Genomic DNA, 15,669 nt, shown 5'->3' with positions numbered 1-15,669 from the left:
TGGGAATAATAGCAGGCATTATTGAGAGCAACCTACATATATGTTACTGCACATGAAGGGCCTGTATCCCTGCCAGCAAGTTTTGTTTTGATTGGGGTAATTAAGTTTTTCTGTGTTGACTCTCCCACGAATTCATCATCCCACCACATTGCTACAGATTCATTGATTTCAAATGTTCATCTATGGTGCAAAATGTTGCTGGGTAACCAGCAGTATCTTTGGAACCAAGAGAACAAGTCAGAAAAAAAAATGATAACAATGTGGGCTGTCTCAGCTCCACTTCTTCCTAGGTAATAGCTCCGGTCTATGATTTTTGCTGCAGATTTTTCCTTCCTTTATATGTCTGTGCACAGATCTTTGTTTCTGTCAAAACCAATACTATTTAAAGTATTAATACATTTAATATAATCTATATTAACCTGATCAAATGCATGATCACTATGTGCTCCTAGAGTTCTTGTATGTTTAGGTCTTAGGTTCAGATTCATTTCTAATCAGGGAGAAAAACTTGTGAACTGTTTTGTATATTCCTGATCTGATTTGCTTTGTCTGATCCCTTTTTCCCAGTGTTTGTCTGATTATAATGGTGCAAGACTCAGACATTTTGAAGTAGTCAGATGTTTTCTCTCCGCCTGTCTTGATGAGTGTTTACTTTTGTTTCCTACCCTAAAGCTTATTATCTTCTTCCTTAAGCCTCTGTAGAATTATTAGTTGAATACCACGTTCCTTTGACTATGTGAAAGATTGGAAAATGTATTACTTCCCAACAGGAAACCATGACTATATTATACATAGAAAGATGGGGATGTAGCAAATATTCACTGAAGACAGCTGCGAGCTAAAAGATGTTACTCTCAGATCAAAAGTTTCTTGATTACATCACCGTAACCAAAAGATCAAAGATAATGTGATTTAATTTGATCACTGAGTCATCCAAATAAGCATGGAGCTCTATTGGCAGTTTTTCTGAGGTAGCAGATTGCAGTTGGTATTTAATCAGGAAAAGTATTTTAAAATAATGTCCTTAATAACATTTTAAAGTATTAAAATAATCTCTATAGTTTCCTTGGTTTTGATGGAGTTTAACCGTTGGCATAATGATATTTTACTGAGACTTGTTCCTAAGATATGTGCAAGCACCTCGCTGAAGGGTGTAGGTGTGGTGAGTCACCCATTCAGCACACACAGTTCCCTTTTATTCATTATCGCTTTGTAGCCTCCCTAATTTTGCATAACCTATGTGTGCATAACCAGTGTTCTGTTGTCAATCATTCTCATTTTTGTACAGCAAACTCTCTGGCTCTCCTTTGATTTTAATGAATGGTGCCATTCATTCACATCATACTTTTCCACAGGCACCATTCAAAAACAAGGAGCAAGCAGTTGGCCTTTAGTGTGCAAAAGTTGTAAGAATTTTAAAGCATTAGACTCAAAGAATTTGAAATGTATACAAATCAAAAGAGGAGTGGAGAAGATTGGAGACTAGCTGACTTCACCTCTGCTTCTGCAGGTTGTTAACCCAGGAGCACAAGCCAGAGAAAGGAAAACGTAATCGTATTTACCTGCTACTTTGTCATGTTGGACTCCTCTGTAAGGGAAAGCAATCTTGACATTTTTGTCTTTCAAGCATTCAAAAGTTAAGAAAACATTTCCCTACAAATTTACGTGTTTTTTTGTTTTTTTTTTTCTTTCTTCTGGAAGAAACCAAGATTTAAATTTTCACCTCAGGTAATTTTTTGAGTTCTTTGATACTGTCATTTTTGCTACAGCGGCTATCACACATCACCATGCTCAGCGTAGTTTGATTCAGTCACAATTTTGGTGTCCTCTAGGGACATGTGGAATGAAATCCTCAGGCAAAGGAAGTCAGCTTGAAGGAGATGAGAGATATTACACCTGTGGGCTGTGTGAGGAAAGGGCTGTGGGAAGGCAAGAACTGGTTGCAGCCTGAAGGAAGGAGCAGGGAAGAGATCGTGCATGGAAGGAGATCTTGCATTGCCCTACTCCCCTTTGCAATCAGGAAAGGGAAGTAGGGCAGTACAAAGGAAATGAGTGTAAATAGCCCTACTAAAGAGAGAGGATCATCGACTGTTGATCCCACAGGCTTCATTGTTTGAAGTTTAGTATTTTCCCTAAAATTTACCTGGTTTACATGCAAAAGATTTCTACATCATCTACTATGTCTATATAATGTATTATCTGCTAGCTGATAGGAAAATCTCTGGGATTTGATAATGCCTTTCTTTATGTGTTACCTTCTTGCTTATCCCTTTATTGAAACTTATCATTGTAGATACTCATTGCTTACTAAAACATAAGATAAGGTATAATTTCCCATTCACTTCTCTGATTGGTTATGTTTTTTAATACTTGTAATTCTGTTAAACTAGTTAAAGCTGATAACTGTTTCCATTTGAGTACTGTGATTAAGCAAGACTGAAAATGTTGAGAGTGTATCTTTTTTAATTACACTGTTAATGGGAGGATCTGTAGATATTAAGGGCTAGAAGATAGAAATTTTCTGGGTCTTGAAGTAACTGCCAATTTTTTCAGTAATCTTGAGCTTCACTTTTTTATTAAAAGAAAGATCAGTAACATTTGTAAACATTAACAAGCATTTTCTTCACCTAGACAAAATTATACAATTTAAGTTTTTCATAATTCTTTTTGCTTTAAAATAATTCTTGATTCATTTATGTATATATATACTTTTTAGACATATTCTTTCTAATTAGCTGTGCAGTGTTTAAACTATAAACTTTGATACATCATTAAGTAGTTGCCAACAAAACAATGAATTTAATATTCTTTGTTTAAAAATATTCATATCTGTTGTTGAACGAGACAGTCTATTCAGTCTTATATATATCATATTTAATAAAGAACAATCCACAGCAAAGAGAAAAAACGTCTTTATCCATAAGCAACCAGATGAGAAATGGATTTTCTTTCAGTCAAATCCTTTTAGTCAATGAAACAGCACTTTCATGCATACTGCACTCAAGTGATAATTAATATAGTCTAATTCCGGACATGATGCCTGAATTGATGTACTGTCATCAATATCCCATGTTAAAATCAAACCTTGACAGGGACTTAACACCCTGGAACAGGTCATCATATGATAATACTCTTTTTTCCTTTCAGTATTTGTCTTCAACCAAGCAAAGTATTACAAGATGGGAGAAAAAAAGGGAAATAATTACAAATGAAGAGTGACTCAGGCTGTGAATAGAACATATGTTAGACTAGGCAGAAGCATCAGTGAATTATATCATTTCATGATGAGGCGGCAGTGGGGCTGAACGGACCTATTTTAAACCTTGATGTATTTTATCTCTACTGTATTTGGACTGTCATCTTTGGAGAAAGACTTTGTGTAATTGAGAGTCAGCTCCAATATGCATGACTTGAGCATGAAGTGTAAGTCAGATGAACAGTGTTATGGAAGAAAGAGAAGCATCTAATAAGGTATAAATGAGTAATAACCTTTATACCTCAGACATTTAAAAGTTTTATGAAATAAATGTTTAATGGCATTGATTTCATAGTACAATTAATAATATAAACAAAGTTTTGAAATGCTTTAAAATTATTTAATGTTATGGTTTTTATTTGTTTGTTTTAATTTTAATGAAATCTACAAATTTACCATTGACATTCTTTTTCACATTGAACATATGATTATATCAGAACCAATGTCTCCTGACATCATATATGTGATCTTGGTGTATTTTTATTCTCAAATTTAAAGTTAATCTTCATAGGCTAGAATTACAGTTTTATAGTTATTTGGTAATTTTTAATGAAAATTGGTTTGATGATGTCTTTATCTATAGTACCAATAATAGATATATCTCCAAACGAGCCCTTGGGAAGGACATTTCTGTATGTTTTTCCTTTAGTGTGTATATGCATTTAAATTATACACAAATGTAAATCTGTTTTTTTCTTGTAGTGCTGTAAAATCATTGTAAAAATATTTAATTTTAAGAAAGTTGTGTGTCTTACATTTTTTGTTATTGCTCCTCAAGAAGTTGACATATTGACAGTATGTGATACGTATAGTGATAAATACTGATTACTTAGGAAGAATTTTTGGTGATTCTAGTTAGACATTAAGAAGGCTTCCAGCAGGTCTTGCTTCTTGTAAAATAACATGAATGGCACATAGAATGTCTGGCACAACTCAAAGAGCGTATTGCTTATTTCTATTCATTTGAATTTAATTGTATCCAACCTTTTGTTTGGATCTGTTTTCATCAGAATGGTTCTTCAGATACTCTGTCTCTGGAGACAGAATAATTTTTTATTGTTCCTGCTATGGATAAGGACAAGTAATGGCTTCTATAGGCAAGCTAATTGTCCTACAGAAAACATTTTCTTATTAGGTTGCTGTAGGTACATAGAAGTGTAATGAGTATTTTACAGTCTCTTTGTACTTCCTGCACAACAGTTTCAATCTTAGAATAAATGTTATAAACACTCGCTCATATTAAAAAAACAGCTATTCAGAAGAAACAGAAAAAAAGTAATAATAATCTAAGATATGAGCCTTTACACTGAAGAGAAATGTCATCTGGCCTGCATGTAGAGCGCCCTAATCACCCAACAAATTCCATGGGGGAATGGAATGGGCAGGTCTGCCTGCATAACCTTGAAATGGAACAGAGGCCAGAGGAGTTTCAGAAAAACATTTTGTCCTCATATCCTGTGCATAAAAATGGCTTATTGTACAGTTTATTATACCTTTCCTTCTTCTGGGTAAAAAAAAAAAAAAAAAAAAAAAAAGGAACTTTTCTCAAGTTGGGCTGGAGATCCATATGAGTTTTTGTATAGACAATAGCTCTAAGATGATAAAGGAAATATTTTACTTTAAAAGTAGGTGCTATCACCCCCAAAATGTCAGTGTTTTCCTTCTATTAAGATATGTTATATCTTTTTCCTCCTTGTGTCTTGGCACGGATTTCTCCTAGCCGTCCACAGACATGTCTGTTGGCACTGTTACAGTATCATTGTTGTGAACAAGTGATTTCTTGTAAATAAAATGGTGGCACAAGTACATTTAACATCTTCATGCTGATTTACAGAGATAAACAGAGATAAACAGAATAGACATCCAGCATGAGTACAAATATGTAACTTTCTTTGATCATGTGCAAGATAGGTGGGCTGTAAAATTAAGCAAACATAATGAAATGGATTTTGCTTGAAAACAGCAGAACATTCAAAGTGAACAGCAGAAATTAAATCTGAGAATATTGGAAGACAGCAATCAGAGGTCAAAGTCTTTTTTTTTTCCCCGTTAATTCAGTCTGCCCTTTGTCTACAATTGATACTTGTATATCATTTTCCTTTATATAACTTCATATAATTTAGAGGTTTTTTCCAACCTTAGTGATTCTATGATTCTATGACTCCTGAATACTGGCATTAAAATAGAAGTGTATAAACGCACACATGCATACACACACATATTTAAAGAAGGACAACTGGTATAAAAGTTACCTACGTTATCCAAATACCAAATGTGTTGTTTTTGAATTATATCTCATTCCATGATTCCATTGTGGTCACTCACAGTAGAACCTGATATTCCTCATGCAACATGAGATAAGGAGAAAACAATAACAATAGCGCAGTCTGAAATGTAAAGAGATTTGGCAAATAAAAATGTGATTCTGCTTTATTGCACCAATAAACTTCTGTCTCTACAGAGCTGAAAAACTACCAACTACTGCTTCCTAGAAGACCAGGAAGAAAATAGCACCAGTAAATTTTTTTTAATTAGAAAAAAGACTTGTTCACAAGTAAACTCAGGTGAATCAGTGGAATTTGATTACATTTATGGAATTTTATCCATGGTTTTGAAATTTCAGAATGAAATGTCGATTCAGATTTTCTATTGGTAAATTTTTCTCCTTCTGTGCTAATTACTCCAATGATTTCTGATTGACATTTATCATATTCTGCTTTGGGCTTTTCCCAAGTCTTATGTGATGTGACACATACTCTGTCCAGTCAGGTTCTCATCCTTCTAACCTTTTATATGGCAAATGTTATATATGTGTGCTTCCAGTCTTCTGGGTGAAGATACCCTCTATGTGGCTCTCTCTGGTCATTGTTTTCCCAAATGCACTGTTATTTTGCAGTCAGAGTTGGCTATCTTTCTTAGGAAGATGTGTTTATAAAATTAGAAGTATTTATTGTTTGGCATTAAATCCCAATGGGTTTAAAGTTCATAAAGATTTCACAAAGTTGATAGCTGGGTGGGTTGTGGGGCAGACTATGAGTCCATTGCTAGTCAAAATGAAGCTGTTGTCTTCATGAAAACTACTATGCAGTTCTGAGTGACTTGGACAAGTATTTATTTGGGTTCAGTTGCTAGGAAGAGATGGTAATATCAACTTCAAAGCATTCTGTATAGCAACAAAACTGATACTTTGGCTTTTTGGCCGTTTTGCTCTTATAGTAACAAAACAATATGCTGAGTTAAAAGATGATGACATATGCAGTCATAATGAGAGGTTTGTATTTTTGACCTGTTATGGAGAGCTTTAATTCAGTTATTCAGTTTTGCATAGTTCCTCCAAATAGCTCCATTTTTTGTTTTCCTTGCTTTTTCTTTTATACATACACTTAGTGCAAATATCTCTTTGAGAAAATGTGTGATGATGGATACATGGTGAGTTTGAAACCAAAAATTAGAGGTGTTCATTTTATCTGCCTGCACATTAGATTATGATATGCCCTATGAGTTTCACAGAGTGAAAGAGTGGCAGAAGTTTGACAGTCAGTTGCAGGTAGATTAGTAGTTGTTAAAATTGTCTGTCCAGAAGTACACACAATTCATTGATTTAGAACATAAGTTCTAGAGTAAAAATCAAACAATTTCTCTCTATTTTAAATTTTGGGGGAAAAAAACTAAAACAATGAAAATGTGGAAATTTATTTATTTATTTTACTGGAGAATAAAGAACAAAAGCCCTTAAATGTTCTTTTGATTATTTTGATGGCTTAAGCTTATTTTTTTAAGTTACTATGTAAAGACTTCAGTCCTTCCTAGTAAACTTTAGATATTCCAATTGTATTATTATATCTGCGCTCCAAAAGTAATACCTACAGTTTTCAAACTTAGACACCACCATTAGCTGTGCACTGTCACTGGTGATAAACAAGAGCTGCACACTACACTTGTAATTGGTGCACAGTGGAGGTGACCCGCTGCCACTGTCACCACTGCTGAAACACACCATGCACTGCCTCACTGTGCTCATACCCACTGTTGGGTCTCCATCAACGTTCAGCAAGCATCAGTGAACATCAGTGAGTGTTTTTTTTTTTCACATGCAGGAATTCAACCTTTGCTTCATCCACACTTCCATGTCAGATGCCATTTGTCAAAATGCCCCTCTGCTGCTATCTGTCACACAGAAAAAAAAATCCAATGGGAAATTAGTAAGAAGAAACAACCATCCGCCTCTGATGCTGTGGGCCAACATCACGAAATAGGAGGCATTACTTTCAGAGCATCACTCAAAGTGGCAATGAAATCAGACAAGAAGCAAATGAAAGCTTTTAAGTATGTAATTTTTAGATTCTAGATTTGGGTTACATTTAGCTACTTTACAAATTTTAGAGTTCAGAAATATTTTTTTCCTTTTGGTTTTGTTTTGCTTTTGCTTTTTTACAAATAGCTTAGCATAAAAATCTTAGAAAGTTTAGCTATTTTAAAAGACTATATGTTTGATATTTACCTTGCAGTATTAAAAAAATTGATTGCAGTAAAATTGTGAAAGGATCTTTGTATTTTCCTTGTTTTAGTATTTAAAGCTTGAATTCAGTAGCACACACCACCATCTTTCTGAACTTTTTAAATGATACAATGATTTTAAAATCATAAAAGAATTTTAGAAACTAGAAATAAAATTGTCCATGCTGTCGATAGAAATACCAATGTGATACGTATGTCAGTAAGTGCAAACTGTAAATCTCCTGGAAATGATTCTTAGAAAGATGTTGCATTCAAAATAAACATACAGATATTTTTTCTGTTGAAAAAGTAAAAGCAGAAGATAAATCACCAAGGAAAAATATTCTCAAATAACCAGTAAGGAAAAAGATCCATAATATCTCTCCCTTCTGCCAAAAGAAAGCAAAAGAAAACTACTTCACAAAAGATCAAGCATAGTATTTTTTTCTCATTTTTAATGTCCAGTTTTCTTTAAGTGAGCTCCATTGTCCACAAATATCAAACATTGAATAAACACAGAAGATTGAATTAAACATTAGTATTTGTTAACAAATTGAATCAACTATGAATTAGGAAGTGGAAATATACAGTTAAAACAAAAAATTCTTTTAGAGTTTGAACCAGTGATGAAAATGATCAAATTCTACCTCACTTTTCTCAAGAAATATTATTATTTTCCACATTTTCTTTTTCTGAACAGTTGTATTTATTGCGGCTATCATAGAGAAATACTTTCTTTTCATTTCTATTTTACTTCTCCAATAATGCTTTTGCTATACCACTCTGAATCCTACAGCCCATACCCCTTTTGCACTAATACAATGTCAGAAAATATTCTGCTTTGTTTATAACAGGATTTCCCTTCCAGATTCAAGTACCATAGAGCAGCTGGAAGCGTGTAGTGGCCGTCTGTAACAGTACTCCCATCTTTTTAGCATTAAAATTAATTTTCCTCATCTTGGCATATAAAGAACCCAAGTGTGCCCCTTACCTCATTACCTGAAATTTTACAGTGACACCAACAGCAGGGGATGTGGTGGAGCAGCTTTTTGGATATCAGAAGTAGAAGCTCTGGGACTATTAACTTGAATAGACAGTGCAGTTCCTGTAGTCTTTAATAGGTTCTTCCTTCATGACTGCTGATGGCTGGAGCAATGTGGATGGATATCATCCAGGTTTTTTCTGTCAGTCTGATAGCTTGCAATTTTTGTAGCTAGGTAGGAAAACAACTAGACACACACATCTAAAGTGTATTTTTGGTATGCACTTGTTGACAGTCATAGAGGAGGCTGAATGTTTATGTGAACATTTATGTGTAGTACAGAGTACAGAGTAATGATACAAATGAAAAATAAAAATGAAAGTACTTTCTGGTCTGCTTTTGCTGCTGTCTGCTTGTTTGGTTTTTTTTGTTTTGTTTTGTTTTGTTTTGTTTTTTTGTGCACGAATGTTAATTTTCAGTTCCAGGTACACACATAGTTCCATGAAGTCATCATTCCTGAGCATTATATTTCTATAGAAGACAGTGTTTGGGTGTGGAAGGACTACACATAGGTATATAATATGGAGTCAGCAGAGGGATGTTGGATCCCAGTTGGTTAACATGACACTAAGGGGCTGAATCTGCGTAAGTTTTGGCTATTCATGGTAAAAAAACATAGTGGGAACCTGGTCTTCCTTCGGATGAAACTGGGAGATATTTAGTTAAAGCATCTCAGATTTCTGTAGCTAACCTCTTTTTATATTTTTGTGGAATTGGACAAAACTATATTCATGTTATCTTTTCACCTTTTCAGTATGTTTATTTTACTTCAGATTGCTGTTTCAATGCCACAAATTCATATCAATTGCTTCATTTGCATTGCTGTATTTTCATATTACTCTCTAGCATCAGCTATTTTTAGAAAAGCATATGTATTTTTATTACAGTTATTTTCTATCATATTCAGTAAGCATTCTCAATTCTGAGTTATGAGCAAGACCTCCAGAAAATCACAGATCTTTAAATATACAGGTGAAATTTTTCTTGAATTTCTGACGGTGGAATAATCTCAGAGCCCTCACATAAAGCTTCCACAGTGACTAAATCAATTTTGAATTAGAACTTTGAAAAGAGATGCTTGCAGATATTATTACAAGCAAGAAGTCAAAAGATGAAAAGAAAGCCCTAAAAAGATAAAGAGAGGAGGAAAATATACTGAAAAATTAAAAAGGGGACTTAGAGAAAAAAATTAATACTAAGGATAAAAAGGATGAGAGTATGAAAGGGAAGCTGAAGTGGAAAGAAAATTACAAGCTAAACAATCATGTAACGAAGTGCCTATATTCACTTGCCAAATCAGTGTCGGTGAGATCCTTCCTTAGGCTCCTCTGCCATGCTCAAAGCCAGTATTCTTTTCCCAGGCTCAGATATTGGTGTGCCATATGATAGTCATGGGAAATTGTCTTTCACAATTTCCTTTGAAAAAAATTGATGTGATTTTTTTCACTACTTAAAGCCCTGTAGTCAGATAATCTATGAAAATGAGGGACTAGATTTAAGGACAGTAGAATTACAGTGCTGAAATCAGAAAGTTAAACTTTTTGGGTCTGGGTTCAAATCTTAACATTATTCATGTGAGGAGCTGTTTTGTTCTTGACTTTATAGCATTAGGATTCATGTCTTTGAACACCACGGAAGAAACTGTGAACTGATAATTAATTCTATGACTTCATGTAACTTTAAAGGTAAAATATTCTGCATAGACACATAGCTTGAAGAGTGTTAAGTTTATGTGTAAATATAGATTTTAAAAATATTTACTAAGTATTGTGGCATAGTATTTGGAGATACTACCCTTGTGTGTAATCATAAAAAATGCAAACTTTTAGATACATAAAATGTCATTTTAAAATGTTAGACCATTCTAATATGTCCTGTTAGGTGGAGATCCTAAATTTCTTGTTGAAAAGTTGAATATCAGGAGATATGACTGCCTCTTACGTAAGCTCATATGTTAGAGAAATTACTTCTTTGAACATGAGAGCACTTTGAGAAGGCAATACTAAAAGCAAGAAAACTTGAATTAAGGAAATAAGTGCTTTAGGTAATTACCAGATTGTAATCATGACTTAATATAATGATGTTTAGATTTGTTTGTTGTAAAGAGTAAAATTGAAATACATCTCTTGAATGTATTTGGCATTTTAAAATGTTCAATATCTATGGGCCAAAAGAAGGAATCGAAATAATTTTATTCTTTGAAAAGAATTTAGTCCTTTTGTTGTTGCTATTGTTGCTTTTATTCTTATCATATATAAGCATCTTCATTAAAATCTACACACTTGATTAAAAACAGGTATTTGAAGCATAAAGATCCATTTTCAATACGTGACACTGTATTTTCCTTCTTGCTGTTGATAATATTGTAACTGCTCAAAATATGCAAGAACTGCAAAAAAAAAACCCATGGTGTAATATTGCTGGAAGGACTTTTGTAATGACATTTTTTTCATGAAAAACATGAAATATTCTATTTCACTTTTAACACATTCAATGACTTGATCATCAATAGGAGGAGGAAAAAATTATACAGGTCATTAAATTAAGAAGTAAATGACAGCCTCTGTCCTGAGAATGGTATCCAACTGACTCAAGTATTTGCAGAACTAAAATCTTATGACAGAGCAGCCATTATCTTGCAGCTCAGTATTATTTTCTGTTTTTTGAATGAAACCATGGGCTGTTTCAAAAATGGAGAAGTGGAGAAATCTTAATCAATTTTCATGTAGAAAGTACTATGAAATGCATACACCCTTTTTGCACTCATTTTTGCTTTCTGCTTAGGTTATTTGTTTTAAATACACTCCATGGAAGTGGGCACTACTGCTTTATTTAAACTTGCTTGTTTACCTCACAACTATTATTAAAGATATGCAGGCCTTATCCCCCCTTTTTCATCCATATCTGCTTTGTCTGTCATTAGTAATAAAAGTCAATCAAAATGACACCTAAGATGAGGCTATTTTTTAAGGATAAAAAAGAGCAATAAAACGAAATGAAAGAATAACAGATAGCGATATGATAATATGACTCAGAAGTCTGTTAAATAAATTTCACTATTAGTGTCTTCTCTTTCCCTTACTCAAATTCCTGAACTCCTAAACTCCTAATCCACTTGCCATGTGGCTGGCACTGTAAACATATTTATATGTCAGATTATCATTGAAATACCTTAATGCTTTCAGAAGTATGCATCAAGTTATATGTGACAGAAATAATGTCTTCCTACAGCTCTCAAACTTGAGCAGAAGCTTCTGTGTAGTATTTCTATACAAATAGTTACAATAAAAAATGCCAATGTTAAATGTTTCTTATATGATTTTTTAGGTCACACAGTATGATCTTTTAGAGGATTCACTTTAAAACAAAACAAGTTTATTGTAAACAAATATCAGTTTTCGCCATCATATACAATTCTATATATACAGTCGTTGGCAGAGCTGTGAAATAAAGAAACCTTGCCCTAGCTTTCTTTCAACTATCTTTCCTGTGTTCTTTTGAAATTAGACTTCTATACGTTGTTTAATAAGAATATTTATCTTTTTTTCTGGTACATTTCCAGAGCTCTAGCATGCAGTGAAGGTTTTATAGTCAGTGTGCAGTGCAGCAGATGTCATTCCATTTGCCTAAGTCCTGCTGACATTTGGAGTTGTGGATTAATTGAGCTACCAAATGAAATTTAATTAAAATTAAATACAGACTTGGCCATTGTATCTGTTCATTTTTTACACTCTAGTGTGTACATTTGCAGTCAGCACCATAGTTAATTTGTTTAATCAGGATGCTGTGTGGTAGAAGCTGCACTTTGTTTTAAACTAGAATCGTGACAGATGCCAAGTGGAGCATCGTTTCTATAATTTCTTGTGATATACAAGTCATGTAAATGATGCTACTGATGTGCCTCAGAACAACCTAAAGGGTGCAGATTATTTGATTTGAGAAGTTTTTGAAAAAGAAAAAAACTATATTAAATATGGCTTGGGGATTGTATTTTTTTAAGGTAAAAATTTTGCTTAAACTAGTTTTTTAAGTACTCTCTGATTTAGTTAGCATCAGAAAATATATTCAAAGAGTTACAGAGGTGTAATTTATTTCTTTCATAAAATGCCACTGTCAAAATCAGTTTAGCCTTGAGATAGAACTGCAGTGGAAATGTCAACAGAAGGCATTAAAACATGCCAATACTTGATGGCAATATATATATATATATATATATTTTTTTTTTAATAATTGAGAAGGTACAGACAGGTGAAGCATTCACACTTATTTTAATTCTCACAGACCATATTAATAGGTAGCAAATAACAGTTAAAGTAGAAGTAACACTGGAGGGAATATTTATGGATTCTGTCTTTATGTGTTTAATTTGGGTCCATCTGGAAACACTTAGTGCTGCTCCTTTGTATGTAGGTAGCTACTAATTCTAGGTATTCTGACTCAGTCTAAATTAGATGCCTAAAGCAGCTAAAGTAGAAGGTATGAATACCTCTTCATGCATTAAAATAAAGAATATATTAGTAGATACCATTCTGAATATTAGATAATAAACTTAGTGACACAATTTTTGTGTGAAAATTGAGGGCATAAAGTCTCTCATTCATACTTTACTGAATGAACAGATTGAAAAAATGCCATGTGTTTTTTCCACTTTTGTCTGTCATTATCACAACAAAATGTGATTTCCCAAGGCCAGTATGAGATGTAAGTCTCTCTGAGGGCAGGACTAATAAAACTTGGCTCAGCATCTTTGCAATGCAACTAGACCTTAGTTGCCCTGAAATATCTTTTGACGACATTCCTATGAACATAGGGATGGCAGCACAGGACAGGCCAGAGATCATTTTACTGCATTTGTCATTTCACAACAAAGAATTACATGCTCACAGAATAACGATCAAATGGGAGGGTCAGAGCGATGGGATATTCACACAGCTCTCATGTTTTGTTTTGTTTTTTTTTAACAGAAGAAGCATCTTTATTTAAGAGGTAGTAAACACTTTCTTTCTCCATTTGAAAAGAAGGGAAACTTTTTAATTGGCTTTTTGTGCCCACAGTATTGCATAACTTAACTGCACACTGCATGAAAAAAATGTTTGGTGTTTTTAACCAGATCCATTCTCTGCGTTTGAGGTTTACCTGCTCATTTGTTAGAAGGGGTAGTATACATACAGTGGATTCTTCATCTATAAATCCTTGCTGCTTGAGGTTTTGTAGGCTTCGGTCATACCCTGCCCTGCCATCTCTTTTCCAAATAGAAGTAATGTCATCTATTTTTTGTACTTCATTCAGACATTCTATATCTACTTTTTTTAAAGTTGGATTAGACAGATGGGGGAACAAGAAGTGCATATGGTATTCAGGAGAGAAGCAAGACATGGATTTCTACTCACTGCAAAGTACAGTGCTCTGTATTTTCCTGTTAAGACCAAATGCTTACATCTCAAGGCTGCATTTTTTAATATTTTTTTTTATTCTTTAATTTCTACCATTAAACTTTTATTTTCTCCGGACAACTTAAAGCCTTCATTTATTTTTACAAGTGGTAACAACCAGCTTAAATCCCACTGTTTTATAGCTTTGCCTTGTGCATCTTTATGCATTTGTTTTTGTTGGTTTTTATCAGCAATCTTAATATTTGCTAGTTCAGTGTCATAAGATCTTTCTTGCTGTTTCCACTATCATTTCTTGGCTTTACTACTTGGAAATAGATTCTGTCATCAGCAAACTTTGTCATCTCATTGGTCATTCAGCATTTTTTCATCATTTATGAATATCATGGATCATTGTTGACTTTCTCCGGAGTGCACTATGTGAACTGGCTATCTATCCTTCCTTACCTGTTTCCTATGTCTTAACCACATTTATTCATGTCATGACCTTTCTTCTCTAACATTATTTCTTGCTCTGTTTAAAAGAATTTTGTGAAAGACTCAGCCCTGGTGAGGCCACACCTTGAATACTTTGTTCAGTTATAGGCCCCTCACTACAATAAGACCACTGAGGCGCTGGAGAGTTTCCAGAGAACGGACCATTCAGACTGGAGAAGAAGAGGCTCAGGTAAACCTTATCACTCTCTACAACAGTCTGAAGAGAGGTTGTGGTGAGGTGCGGTTCAGCCTCTTCTCCCATGTAGCTAGCAATAGGACTAGAGGGAATGGCCTCAAGTTATGCCAGGGGAGATTCAGGTTGGATGTTAGGAAATAATTCTTCTCCAAACGACTTGTCAGGTGCTGGGATGGGCTGCCCGTAGGAGTGGTGGAGTCACCATCCCTGGAGGTGTTCAAGGAATGTTTAGATGTACTGAGAGACATGGTTTTGGGGCAAATGTTGGTGATATACGGACAGTTGGACTGGATGATCTTAGAGGTCTTTTTTTTTTAACTACTTTAATAGATTTAATAGAATCTTAGTGATTCTGTGATGCTATGATTCTTTTGCTTAGCCAGGAGCTTTCAGAAACCCAAGCAGACTGTTTGAACAGATCTCTTACAAACCTCATTGTTGATACATTTGTCCATTTACAAGGATGGATTGACTTGTACCTGGCATAGCAATTTATCTATCTCTATACAAATCTTCTTCTGTGTTTTAGTTTCTGCCTAACTTGCCTGATCACTCTTGAAGTTTCCCTGTTTGCAGATGCTGAAGAATAGGTTTTCCACATTCGGTTCCTTCATTGTCAGGGTAGTTTTAAGCCACTAGAATTAGTGGCTTACGTATTACTTTCCTGAGTTCCTTTAAATATGTAAGACACATACCACTTGGTCCTGTCAGTCTCCTACATTTTTTTTTCCTCTGTTTATCCCATAATGCTTTCAACTGCTATTTGATGTGGCATGCAATTTTGTCTCTCCCAGTATATGAAGTTTTTCAA

General features: G+C 34.1%; 1 protein-coding gene across 14 annotated transcripts in view; it reads left to right on the top strand.

The window, feature by feature from the left end:
* The window catches only part of KIAA0825 (KIAA0825 ortholog), a 223,119-nt gene that overhangs the window by 157,754 nt on the left and 49,696 nt on the right, over window positions 1-15,669 (top strand). For 7 of the 14 annotated variants that reach the window (XM_085214119.1, XM_085214122.1, XM_085214117.1 and 4 more), the window contains one exon: window positions 14,765-14,852. The exons of 5 other annotated variants lie outside the window; for them this stretch is intronic. In XM_085214119.1, coding sequence (XP_085070245.1) covers window positions 14,765-14,852 — 88 coding nt within the window. Of the gene's footprint in view, window positions 1-3,147; window positions 4,505-7,353; window positions 7,506-14,764; window positions 14,853-15,669 lie in introns of those variants that run through there. 2 more of the 14 variants (XM_085214121.1, XM_085214125.1) reach the window with 2 other exon arrangements.

Source organism: Meleagris gallopavo, chromosome Z (genome assembly GCF_905368555.1).
Source record: "Meleagris gallopavo chromosome Z, MGAL_WU_HG_1.1, whole genome shotgun sequence".
Lineage (NCBI taxonomy): Eukaryota > Metazoa > Chordata > Aves > Galliformes > Phasianidae > Meleagris > Meleagris gallopavo.
Note: the sequence above shows the minus strand (reverse complement) of the source record. Positions and strands in the feature narration are given on the sequence as shown.